Genomic DNA, 13485 nt, shown 5'->3' on the forward strand with positions numbered 1-13485 from the left:
CTACGCTCTTTAATTATTACCTCAATGTTATATACACATATGTTAAATATCCAATAATACTAATATTGATGAGTACAGGACGGATAAAAAGCGTATGTTACAGAGTAGTAAGATTATTTTGTATAACCACCCGAGTATAACAGGCTTCTTCCGCTAAAGGTGCTGTTTTCTTGGCCGGTTATACTAATAAGATGTACGATGGTTTGTGTTATCCGGCCAAGAGTATGCGTTACGTTACGGAGCCGCAGATGGGCGCCGCGTAAGCCCCAGCTCGCGGCTCGGGCCGACATATATTTGGATACGATTACAATACCGTGCTCAATTTCCGTATGTGTATGTTGTACGTGTAATGTTAAAACTAAATGTTTTTTAAAATAATATTACCTACAATAGATTTGTTACATAATGAATGTCTTCCGTTTGGCACAGTTTATATAGATTCATCGCACATTTTATTGTTGCACGTCGATCCCGTTGCGGAGAGTGCGGTTTTAGTATGAACATTTATCGAGCCAAGTGCACAGCGAGCTCCCTCATACGATTTGTGATAAACTAATAATGGATGAATTTTTCCTTTTTCGTGTGGCAATTTTGTGATAAATTGCGAAGCTGATTTTTTTCTCTTTTATTGTAAATATATATTTTTTTCCAATGAGAATAATGAATGAAGTGAATCATTTAAAGCCTTTGGCGTTGTGTACTCATTTACGTTATTAATAAATTATAGTATGAACTTGCTTTTTCTTTGATGAACATCCCTTTTTTTATTATATTAGGAATATATCGACAGAGTAAAAATAATAGTATTTTATTGCATATTTATAATTAGTTTAAAAAAAATCATATCTAAACAAGACGGTACATACATAATTAAAGAATGGTAAAATATATTGCTTATATTCAGTACAAAACCAGAACAAGAATATAATTTTAAATTTTTCTCTACATAATTCGTTACGACCATTGGTTCCGATACGCTATCGACGTCAGGCTGCAACTGCCAATTCTGTGAGCAGTAATGCTAGCGATGACAATTTACAATACTGATAAGATCGCAAGGTTCCTTGATAAATATAATAACAAGGTAATGATAGAATTGAATAATTAAATCGGTATTGTAAGGTAATCTTAGTGGTCCTACTGATAAAATACGTTAGATTGTTAATCGCTCAGTGTGTATGCGCACCTAATCAGAGTTTGTCTTTAGTTGTGTTAAAATATGGAACAGTGTGTTTGGTTACAAATACAGTAGTTTTTTTTAAAATGGTGTTGTGTCCGCCATTCAGGTGGTCCAAGAAAGGCAGAATCAATATAACTAAACCAGTGGCCAATCCAGCTGGTAGATCCTCAGGTCAATCGACAGATGTAAGTAAAATAGCGTCATAATGACTTCTTGAATAGATATAAATTTTATAGGTATATATAGGTATACTTTTATTAGAATTAGAACTCAATTTTAACTTAAAATTCTACCTATGTATACGTTATATGGCGTTATGTATAGTATCTCGTTAACAGTGATAATGCTTAGATATGGTACAAATTAAAATTTCAGTATTATACTAATATGACGTGTACAAATAGGTAATGAATGTTTATAACAACATTTGGTTGTTTGTTTCTTAATCAAATTAGTTTTTTCATACATAAGTATGAAAAATTTTATTAAATCAAGAAGTTTATCCGGGATTAACACAACTATAGCTAATATTAAACGTGCATTATTATCCTCTCATTACCTTATTCTGACAAACTAGGTTCATATTTGATGGAAGTTAGAAAGACAAATTACTGTAAATATTAGAAGTAATAGATAGAGAGTAATGGCATAATGTGAGCACATATTCCTACAGGAATTAAAGATGTAGGAATATGTCCAGTTTATTTAACTAGGTATATTAGATTAATAGATTTTAATAAATTTACATTTACCATAGTAGTAATTAATTTCTGGTATAGCCATATCTACCTAGATATATAACATCCATCATAAAATAAACATAGGAGGCATATATTATCAATAACAATTAGTCAGGATTGTTATCACATTCACAATGAGATCAGTAAGGTTTTTGTAGGGTGTCAAGTAAAAGAAGTTCGTTTAAGTTCCTTTAAAAAAACCGTTTTTTTAAGCAAAGAAAACAACTGCAACCTCTTTTTTATCTCCGGACTTTAAATCATAAGTATGAAATCATTTTATTTGATATTTGAATATAAAAACATCACAACAAACAATGCACTGCTTAGTCCAAAGGAACACTCAGTTCATATAGTATAACATTAACTAAATAAATTATATTAAAAGTACATTGATTCCAATTTGTTAATCACTGATTATGTTATTTTTTATTATTCTTAATCTATTTTATCTAGAGATAAAGGAGATGCAACATATATAACTTTATCTATCTCCTTTCGACATTAATATTCATATTTGAAAATAGATAATTATTACAGTTAATAATATTGTAACTTGCTATAGACAGAAAACTGTATTTATTATGTTTACACGTACACAGTGAAACTAAGAAATGAAATAAGAAAAACTACCTACTTAGTGAAGGTACATTTTGTAAGTAATTTTAAACTTTCGTGTTTAATATACATTATTTAAATTATTAATACGAATAATTTTATGGCAAAATACCTTTATTTGCCATAAAATTATTCGTGTTAAGACCCGGTTAATAATTTAAATAATGTATTTTGTAAGTAGTTTTATATTTTACGTTTTTTACCAGACAAGCAAAAAGAAGGGTGAATCAATCTCTCAGGTACATACATATATATATACCTATGTTTATAACTTTTCCCTTGTAGGTAACTTGTAAACTACGTTTTCCTGTAGCTTTTTCTATTAATTAATATTTCAATTATAATAATAAATTCTTCCACAACTTTAGTGTCTCGTCACCCGTACCCAATTGCGAGGATGAGACGCCTTGATAATTGTACCTGTGAAACTCTTACAAATTGTATATGTCCTATCTGTCTAAGGTATGTATCATTAGAAAAATTTGAAACGTTCGTTATTTATAGGCTACATGACTTTTTTATTTTGGATAAATTGGATATGACATCCCGTGTAGCGTATAGTAATAAGTAAATAGAATTTATAATAATATAAAAAATAGTAATAAGTAAATTCTTTATGCATATATGTTGTAGCGTTATATACATAGTTCCCTCAGGATGGATAGATAAGGTTTCATATATATCTACATATACCTATATTATTTATATTTTATATATGTAGATATAATATATTCTTTTGTTTGTATTATATAACATTTGTTAACTCCTGGACTGCAGTGTAGCGTACGTATAAACTATACACTTGCCGCTTCAAATGAGGCAGCCTCTTAGCTCAGAATATGAGGTACTAGGTACTGTTTCGGTAAATTTATACGTAGTTGGAGAGGCTCATAACTTTATAGTTTTTTTCTTCTAAATAAACAATGGACGTATTCGAATTTATGTCGATGTGTCTTTTGTTCTGGCAATAAATAAATATATTATTATGGGTAGAATGGTGAATTCTGCTATGAATCTTAAAATCTCCATTGTCGGAACGTACCTAATAGATAGCTAGATATAGCATGATATTGGGAACAGGAAGCATTAATGAATTAATAATGATGTCATAAATACATCCCGGAAATAATACCAAGATAGCGCGAACGAATATATATTATATCTATCGACATACAATCGGCATTTATACAATACCTGGAAAACTATAAAACAATGATTTAATACAGTCAGTTCAACGAGTTGGTACCAGTTCACGCGCAAGAAATTGCAAGCATGACTTGTATATCAATATGGCAATTAAGTACAAATACCTACTCAGGAAGTGAGACTACATTTTCTTTTAAACTTACTTTTTGGTATACGTAGTTACTTTAGTTAACCTGTAGTCCTGTGGGGCTAAGCTAAGCTAGCCTGCAAGCTATGTTTTTCGCTGAACATTATAATATTTTAAAAAACATATATTTTTTGCACGTATGTAGATATTATTTTCCAAATATGACTAAAACTGGCAAATTTGATTGTTGTACTACCTACTTATTTTCCTCGCTATAATTCGTAATTATAGGTGAGTATAGTATTGTTAGTAGGTAAGAGGTTATTTGCTTATAACCTAAAATAGAAAACATACACGGCGACCTCATGGTGAATGGTAAGTGTAGTGTATGTGGAAATACTAGCAGTTTATTATCTATCGTCTCGAGCCGAGCGTATACGGACCGCCGTGCGCAAGAGGGAAGGGATTCCCTGCGCAAGCGCCGCGGAGTAAAGACGTGGAGCTATGGCTAACGAGCCGATATTATGTCTATAACAACTTACATACAAGAAGACATAAATAACAAATAAGTGAACACTATAGTAAGCATTCCTGACAGTACGTTACTATTTGATACCATTGATAACACTCATGCGTATTGCCATTCTGGAGAACTAAGATCTGTACCTAATTTAATCCCCTTATAGGGTATAAGGGGCTGAAATTAGGTACACGTATTAAACGTCTTACAAAACAAGTTACTTGGCCGCCAAAATAGATGATTATTTTTATCAAGTCTAGCTCAGTAAAACACGATACATAAACGAATTGACACGGCAACCATCATTCCATTATTATCCAAAAAAAGTTATGTAATATTATCATATCAGTGGTATAGGTAACTAACTTAGCCGGTTACTTCAGTTCCAGATAATAGAGATGTTCCTTGTCTAAAAATTCATAGAGGCCCATATTCTCACCGTTGCTTCTCAATTTATATATTCAAATATCCTATATGTTCATAAAAATCTTGACTTATTGCCAAAAAACAGCAATATTCATAATATTAATACTAGATTTAAAGATAAACTTGCTGTCCCCAAGTATCGTTTAGAAAAAGTCCAAAATACCTATACATTGTAAATAAACTGGCTTTTAAAAAAAAGTAATTCAATTGAGTTTCTTGCCAGTTCTTCTCAATTGGATCTACCTATATATACCGAACTGGACGGTAGGAAAAAAAAATATAATGTAAAACTTGACGTTCACAAGCGGCTAAAAGTCCTACATGAATAAATGATTTTTTAATTTGAATTTGAGTTAACTTGACTTTATTTATGGATAATATTGGAATGTTGCGCTACCGGTATAAGATAGCGGGTTATTAGTAGAAGATGATAATATAAACATGAAGTTAATTAGCCCATAGTGGTGAATATATTAGGAATTAACCACGATGATTTTTTAGGGTGACCGGGATTGTTGTAACTAACTCTAGAAGAGTTATCCCGTAGCTTAACCAATACTAAACCGATTTGGATGATTATTTGTGCAGTATTCTCATACATGTTTTATTATTTACACTAATATTAGGAAACTGGAAATTCATTAAGTCTAAAATATTTTAATTATGATAAAAACAACTGTGGAGTCTTATCATATTAGTACCTATTGTTATAAATCACTGCCTAATAGATCACAGCACTGATAAGGTATTCATTGACGTATCATTAGTTAAACATGGACATTGATCTATGAATATTATATGAAATTTATGCGTACTATAAACATATTTTACGAAATAGGATACCTTCCCTTTTTTAACTAAAGTATAAAGAAAATAATTAAATCTATTCATTTTCTAAAGATGACTGAATGACAAAGATAATATCTACTTAGGTATATATCATTGTAAAAGTATACCTACATCTTATTATCTTTGCAACGAATTACCATGCAGATCACACGATTACTCTAAATTACCCCACCCCCCAATTACAATGTGTTTTGTACATTTTAGTGTAGATATTTTTAAACATCTACGTCACAGTACTGTTACAACAAACAACAAATTTTTATTTACTAAAATCCGTACCGTAGCGCCCTAGAACCTTATATTTTACCTGAGAAAATTTACTCTTGTACCTAACCTACTAAAATCAAAATGTAACATAATGATAGCAATTGGTTTCTTAAGATATACATATGTTTGTACAGAAAATCGTTTTAAGAATTGGATACTAAATCGAAATACATAGATATGTTGTGTTATTACCTATTTTGATAAACATTTTAGTCGTTGCAATTTGAAACCAAAAATAATAAAATAAATGTTTGGAACGCCGACCAAATGAATGTTATGGTATCTCTACATCTTTTTATCGTAATTTCAATCACGGTGAAAACTTGTAGTAGGTAGTCAGTCATTTAGTTAGTAATTTTCGTAGTCAGTTAGTAGTAGGTCAGTATTTTATAGGTACTAATATAATATTAGCCGAAAGATTTTTTCACTAACATACAAAGCTGTAATTTATTGTGATTACAGTAAATAAAAACTAATTAGTTGTAATAACGTTAACTTACAGACCAGAAGTCGGAACCATGAACCACAAAAAGAAAATCCACACAATGATGTTAGTAGAAAATCGAGTAAAAAGCCAAGTCTTCTAAGTAAACAATCAAATCAAAGTTTAGATTCGGAAAATGAAATACACAGTAATCGTAGTAGCCACAACATGGCTCGAAAGACTATAGCGCAAATAGTACATGAAAACCCCGATATGCAGCACCGACAGAAACGCGAGGCAATTCCGCCCCCTATGCACGTTGACATTTCTGATCTGCAGTATGATAAATATGATAAAGACGAACGGTGAGTTTAAAGGTTGAAAGCATTTGTCAAAGGGAGTAAAATACCTATGTATAAAATCCTTCAACACCTATGTATATACTCAATATATAGATCCTCTATGTAAATATTTGTATACCTGGTATCAAAGCCTAATTGCGCCGCTCGATTTTTTTATAGGTCAGTCGAGTTGATCAAAAAAGCAATAATGGAAAATGACTTTTTGAAAAATTTAATGGACGATGTACGTCTTAATATGGTAACAGAAGCAATGAGTCCACAGGAATTCTCTGGTGGTAATTTAATAATTCGCGAAGGGGAGAGTGGAACTCATCTGTTTGTGTCGGCTAATGGGCAATTCGAAGTATTAAAAACCGGACAAGTTGTGAAAACATTTGAAGCAGGTGTGGCGTTCGGTGAACTAGCCATATTATACAGAGCTAAACGCTTCGCTTCAATTCGATGTAAGTAGCATACCTACGCATTAATATATTGTGTTAATTTATTGATATTTGGTTCTATTTAATAATAATGTTAAGAGAACTGCAGTCATATTTTAGTAGTGAACCCCCTTACCATACCATTAATTTAGAATTGCTTAGGTACCGCCTGTCACGCCTGTTTTAGCTGCAATATTACTAATTTTACAAACCGCCTATATACTTATTTAAAGGGTTATAGTATATATTATTATTACATAGTAAGGAAACCGAATTTTAGTTAAGTATTTAGAAAATTTTAACATTACACCATAACACATACAATAAACACAACAATGTAACAACTGACACAATATAAACACAATAACTAGATAGGTATATAGTGACTAAGAATAATATATTACTAAATTTGAAACCTTATACGCGAATAGTTATTGAGACTATTTAAGTAGAGGCATGGCGGCTTTAACCCTGAGTAGTTTATTAAAACTACGCTACGTTAATGAATCTGGGCGTTTTTACACTAATAATACAATTCAGTATCGTCTAAACATCGTAACTTGCTTCTATTATTAGACAAACAATGCACTAATGTACTGTTTCCTACTTTACACTTATCGAGGCGCTACCTCAAATAGTATTTGTATTATAGTTGTATGTATAATTATAGTGAATATTATATAGTTTATTTCTTTTCGGTTTTAATAGGTATTACTCAAGCGCAAGTATGGACTTTAGAACGACGAATATTTCAAAAGATTATGGTCCGCAGTGGACGACAAGAACAGGATGACAACATCCGTTTTCTGTCATCCGTACCGTTCCTACAAGGTATCCAAAATGAAGAGCTTGTAAAAATTTCGGAGTGTCTAAAACGGGTATGTCATGGCACGATATTGTACTTATAGGTATACTTAATTACTTGCTTATTAAGTTAAATGTTCATTAGCTATTTTTATTGTTACTTGCACTTATAATTACCTACCTGCTAGAGATTGAGAGAAGGCTGATAGTATTTCATTTGTTACAACTATGTATCACAGATGCTAAAATAATATAAACAGTACCTTTTTGTTTATAATTAATTACTAATATTTGTACTCCAATTTTTATATTTAGTGTTTGTTTTCCGCCATTTTTAAATAGGAATTCTTTTCGGCGGGCACAGTAGTAGTGAGACAAGGAGACTATGGTGACAAGTTTTACATAATCCGCGGTGGCATCGTAACTGTAACAAAGCGTGAAAATGACGGTAGTGAAAAACGTGTCGGGACCCTCTTCCGAGGTGACTATTTCGGCGAACAGGCGTTGCTGCATCAAGACCGACGTCTGGCTACTGTAACTGCATTGCCTCCAGGCGTTGAATGTCTAACACTCGATCGATTGTATGTATAATTTTAATCATTATCTTATACTCAAGTGTTACTTCTTTTTTTCTAAAGTAGTTTTCGAAGTGACAGTTAGCCGCATTCCAGATCGGGTTGGCGCTTTTTTTATTTTCTGTACAGAACGTACTGTATTCTGTATATCTATACCGAAATCTCTACAGATTCGAGACAGAAGCGCTGAACTGAATATAAAGTCTACGATTTATATTAAAGTTCACAGAGTAATATTAAAGTTTAATTAGAGTCAGATCAGTTTAACATTGTCTTGTTACTAAAGTGCAATTAAATTTATTTTTTAGACAATTCAATGAGCTGTTGGGTGGTTTAGATAAACTTAAAAATAAATCAATTACAAAAGAACCGGATGGTAGCGGTGTACAGCCTCAAATTAATACAGGTAGAGGTAAACATAATTTGATTGAATCCGTAGCTACTTGAGTGTCAATTTGTAATATTCTATAACTATTATCCGTACAAATATCATAAATGACAAAGTAATCTACAATTACTATATTTTCCCGACTAAAAGACTGAATAGGTCTTATTAAAATTTAATGTGAAAATAAATTGTATCCTGAGGTTATTTTGTATCTCAATAAATAATACGAAGTAGCAAGTAACATCTTATATTATTGATATAAATTAAAGTATCTAAGTTAAGTAAATCTCAACTCCGTGACCATGTATTACCACTGTATAAGAACCGACTAGGAAAATATAGCACATTACATTATTAGTAGAGTTCTAAAACTTCCTCTAAATAAAACCCTTGTCGTATCCCATGACCAACAATATGACTAATTTTTTTAATACCATAATCAAGAAATATCCAATCCATTTTTAATTAGTGTAATAAATTTCTTATACAGAACACCAAAACGTTGAGTTGAATGACCTGGAAATTTTGGGAACATTAGGTGTTGGTGGATTCGGTCGTGTGGAGTTGGTCCAATATAAACCTCAGCCATCGACCACTTTTGCGCTCAAATGCCTTAAGAAAATCGATATGGTTCAATTGCATCAACAAGAAAACGCTTACAATGAGAAACATATCATGATGTCATGCAACAGCCCTTTCATTTGCAAGTAAATATTTCAAGTGCATAGTACATGATTTTACTACTGTCATTTGTCATTTATTTGACGAAATAATAATATAAATAAATCATATTTCAGACTGTACCGAACGTTCAAGGATACTAAATACATCTACTTCTTGATGGAGCCCGTATTGGGCGGTGACGTGTGGACGATTCTTCAAAAACGGGGGTACTTCCCAGAAAACGTAGCGCGGTTCATGATGGCCTGTGTCGTGGAGGCCTTTCATTACTTGCATTCTAAAGATATCATATACCGAGATCTTAAGCCAGAGAATTTAATGATGGACAAAAATGGATACATCAAATTGGTAAATATGTAAATAGGTGTAACCATGATACCATCTACCTATATTTAACTTCATATCGGTGGTCCTTGAGCTCTCCACGAGTGGATATAAGTGTCTAGTTAAAATAAAAACATAAATATATCCGCTTCCGCTTATCTCCGCTTCTTTTTGCGCTTTTTATTAATTCTATTACTATGCAGCTTCATTCCTGCTACCACCTTTATGCTCCAATCTATTCGCAAGCCCCATTACATAATATTGACACTGCCATCCTTACAATTACTGCAGATCTAGATCTTATATCTAGTTGGTGTAAAAATTTTGGACTAACATTGAATGCCTCAAAAACTCAGACCATCGTTATTGGTAGCCCTCGGTATATAGCAAAAATTAATTGGAGCACTCTTCCTCGAATAGTGTTGGATGGAGTATGCATTGAGTACAGTGATAGCGTCAAGAACCTGGGCATCCACTTCGAGAGGACGCTGTCTTGGACAGTTCAGATCGCCGAAGTGAGTCGTAAGATTTTCCCTGCCGCAGGCTCACTCAGGAGACTAGGCAATTTCTTGCCAGTCGATACCAAAGTTTCGCTTGCACAACCCTACCCTACTTCTATTACGCCGACACCTGCTTAGGTAGCAGGTGTCGGCGTAATCAAGGATAGGAAGAAGTAGGGTATATAGGACCTCACCGAAGACCAATTAAACAAACTTGAGCGTCTTCAAAATATTTGTATCAGGTTTATATTTGGACTTCGCAAATATGACTCACATTATCGTGTACAGCTTAAGTGGCTTCCTATACGCCTTCGCCGTGACTGGCATATTCTTTCTCTTCTTTACTCCGTTCTCTTTAATCCTGTTACTCCTAACTACCTTACTTATTTCTCGGTGAGGCACAAAATCATGGCTTACGCAGTGCAACAAACCTCCGTCTTAAAATCCCTTCCCACACATCTTCATTCTACACCAAATCCTTTTCTGTACATGCCGTTCGACTATGGAACTCATTACCTTCCTCCATACGTAGCTCACGATCGCTACCCAGTTTTAAGAACTCGGTCAAATCACATTATCTTTCCTTATAATGTTTCTTTTCTGTCGTCACCCTTGTTATATTACTAGTAGGTATTATTCCTATGCGTGTATCACAGTTACTTGCTGCTTGCATTATTTTGTGTTATGTTGTATCTATTTATTGCATGTTGTTATGTATGTATATATATATAATATTTATATTGGTGTATACTGTTTATATATGTAATATGTTATATTATTCATTATTATTATTATGTTTTTTTTTTCTCTTCTATTCTAGTGCCACCACCCACCTTTTGTTTTTTCTCCTCTACCCAAAGGTTGCCTGGAAGAGATTGCATAGGCGATAAGGCCGCCTTTTGTACCCTTTAATTTTAATTACTCTATTACTGTAATTTTCCTGGTGCAAAAAAGAGTATATAAATAAATAAATAAATATAAGTTGTTATTATACACGTATATTACTTTTATATATCGTCATAAAGTTTTATTTTCACGGAATGTTTTATTTCTTGTGTGTTATCACTATATGATTCAGTTTATCGTAAATATTTGTATCATTATGTTGATTCAAATCATTTCAATGTTATCAACTTTCATATAATAATACAATATCATCATTAACATTATTTAAAAAAATAATTACGTCACTTCACCCTTGTTGTAGGTCGATTTTGGATTTGCTAAACAAGTAACATCAAATAATAAAACGTGGACTTTTGCTGGTACGCCTGAATATGTTGCACCAGAAATAGTATTAAATAAGGTAATTGTTACAACCAGGTATACCTACCTAATATATTTCTTTTTAGATTTCAATTTTATATACATTAGAATATTAATCGAGGAGGACTTTGTAGAAAGTTGTCTTTTCTATTATACTCTGTCTCACCTATTGTAGACGTCAGCTTGCTTTATAAGATACAAGTGTTTTTCAGTTGAGACCTGTGAGGTAGTGACCTGTGTAATTACAGGGCAGGTATTTACAGAGACGTGACAATGTAGTGCTTCCGGAATGGTAGCGCATGTGATGTATCATCGAACATCACATGATGACGACGTAGAGGTGGGCTAGTTTGATTCTCTATCTATCGAAATTGGTTTCAATGTTCAACGAGAAAACTTGACATTCACAAAACAGGAAATGTATGAACAACAATGTTTGTGTTAACGCTTCAACGTTATTCATTTGTGTTACTTTCCGCAAAGGCAGAAAGGTACGTTTATGGTTTATAAAATCTTTTTATTAATCTAGGGCCATGACCGCGCAGTGGACTGCTGGGCATTGGGTGTTTTAGTTCACGAATTGTTAGTGGGTAGACCACCGTTCCGGGCACCAGGCGGTGACCACATGAAGACGTACAATCTTATATTGAGAGGAATAGATGCTGTGGCATTTCACCCACGCATCCCTAACTCAGCCAAACAGCTTATACGTAAACTGTGTCGCCCTGTGCCTGCCGAACGACTTGGTTATCTGAAGAATGGTATAGCTGATATAAAAAGTCACAAGTACGTAGATATTTTTTTACAATGTATGTTGGAAACAAACAAATTGTAAACTACTTGAATAAAATAACACTACAAATATATAGTACAATAGCGTATTCAGTACCTACCAACTATAGGTACATATAGGTAATGAACATTGCACGGTAGACACTTTTGTGCTAAAATTTGTGATTATGCATATAATAAGATATTATTGTACTCAATTTATTTATTATTAGCGTTGTAGTATATCAGATTTTTTTGTAACTACCTATGCTATGAAATAATGATATTTTATTACCTACTATATTTTCTTTCAGGTGGTTCCTTGGGTTTGATTGGGAAGCTCTCCGACAGATGAAGCTAAAGCCAGCATTGATCCAACCTGTAGCCAGTAACTCGGATTTAAAGAACTTCGAAAAATACCCTAAAGACAAACTACCGCCCGATGAAAATTCTGGTTGGGATATAAACTTCTAATAAAGAAACAAATATATATTTAATAGAATATATGGAAAATGGTTGTTGTCAAGACAACTCTTCCACTTATCTTACACTGCAGTGTCTGCAGTATTTTGATTCGTATTGATACATGCAATATTAATTTTAACTTAGCAGTATTTTTGTGATTTTACTGTACACTCATATAACCTAACAATTACAAATATATTTGTTATGTAAATTATTAAATAAATAACATGTTAGAGAAAGTTTAATGAGGTGTTGTTACAAATTAAAAAAAAATATGGATAAGTACGTACACAAATAATATATATTTATTACGATTATTAATTATTATTCTTATTAATCGTTGTGCTCCCCCCATTTCTCTCTCCTGCGTCTACCTCTAACTCGCCCTTGCTGTATGAGTTTGGGTCTACACACGCGTCAAAATAATAGTAAATAATTAAAAAACCTAGACATTTAACCCAGCGCCATCTTGTCCCACGGTAAACAGAGGTTTACATCCAATAGCAAAATTTGTTACAACTTAATAGCGGGTTTAATACAACTTAAACCCGCTGTTTGGAATCTCCAAATCGTGTTAATCTATTCACGTATAGACTTACACATTCAACGCAGAACGTTGTTATCATGTTTTTATAA

General features: G+C 32.7%; 1 protein-coding gene across 2 annotated transcripts; it reads left to right on the forward strand.

The window, feature by feature from the left end:
* The first annotated feature begins 962 nt into the window (after nucleotides 1–962).
* LOC131848475 (cGMP-dependent protein kinase, isozyme 1-like) lies at nucleotides 963–13094 on the forward strand. 2 transcript variants are annotated; one of them, XM_059198351.1, is made up of 11 exons: nucleotides 963–1365; nucleotides 6373–6659; nucleotides 6816–7099; nucleotides 7784–7953; nucleotides 8222–8460; nucleotides 8763–8866; nucleotides 9333–9549; nucleotides 9640–9871; nucleotides 11555–11653; nucleotides 12143–12399; nucleotides 12699–13094. In XM_059198351.1, exons 1-11 carry the CDS (start codon nucleotides 1264–1266, stop codon nucleotides 12856–12858), a joined length of 2151 nt encoding a protein of 716 aa, XP_059054334.1. In that variant the 5' UTR covers nucleotides 963–1263; the 3' UTR covers nucleotides 12859–13094. The 2 variants fall into 2 exon arrangements, with proteins under 2 accessions (XP_059054334.1, XP_059054335.1); XM_059198352.1 differs by having other exon boundaries at nucleotides 8763–8860.
* The last annotated feature ends 391 nt before the right edge of the window (nucleotides 13095–13485 follow it).

Source organism: Achroia grisella, unplaced genomic scaffold (assembly GCF_030625045.1).
Source record: "Achroia grisella isolate CSIRO2021 unplaced genomic scaffold, CSIRO_AGI_Agris_v1 utg558, whole genome shotgun sequence".
In the NCBI taxonomy this organism is placed as follows: domain Eukaryota; kingdom Metazoa; phylum Arthropoda; class Insecta; order Lepidoptera; family Pyralidae; genus Achroia; species Achroia grisella.

What these genes read in the sequence shown, in the direction of transcription:
- LOC131848475 (XM_059198351.1), top strand. Translation starts at nt 1,264, where the DNA reads ATGGTGTTGTGTCCGCCATTCAGGTGGTCCAAGAAAGGCAGAATCAAT. An exon ending in AAATATGATAAAGACGAACG is followed by an intron (nt 6,660 to 6,815) that starts GTGAGTTTAAAG and finishes ATTTTTTTATAG; the next exon opens with GTCAGTCGAGTTGATCAAAA. An exon ending in TGTCTAACACTCGATCGATT is followed by an intron (nt 8,461 to 8,762) that starts GTATGTATAATT and finishes TTTATTTTTTAG; the next exon opens with ACAATTCAATGAGCTGTTGG.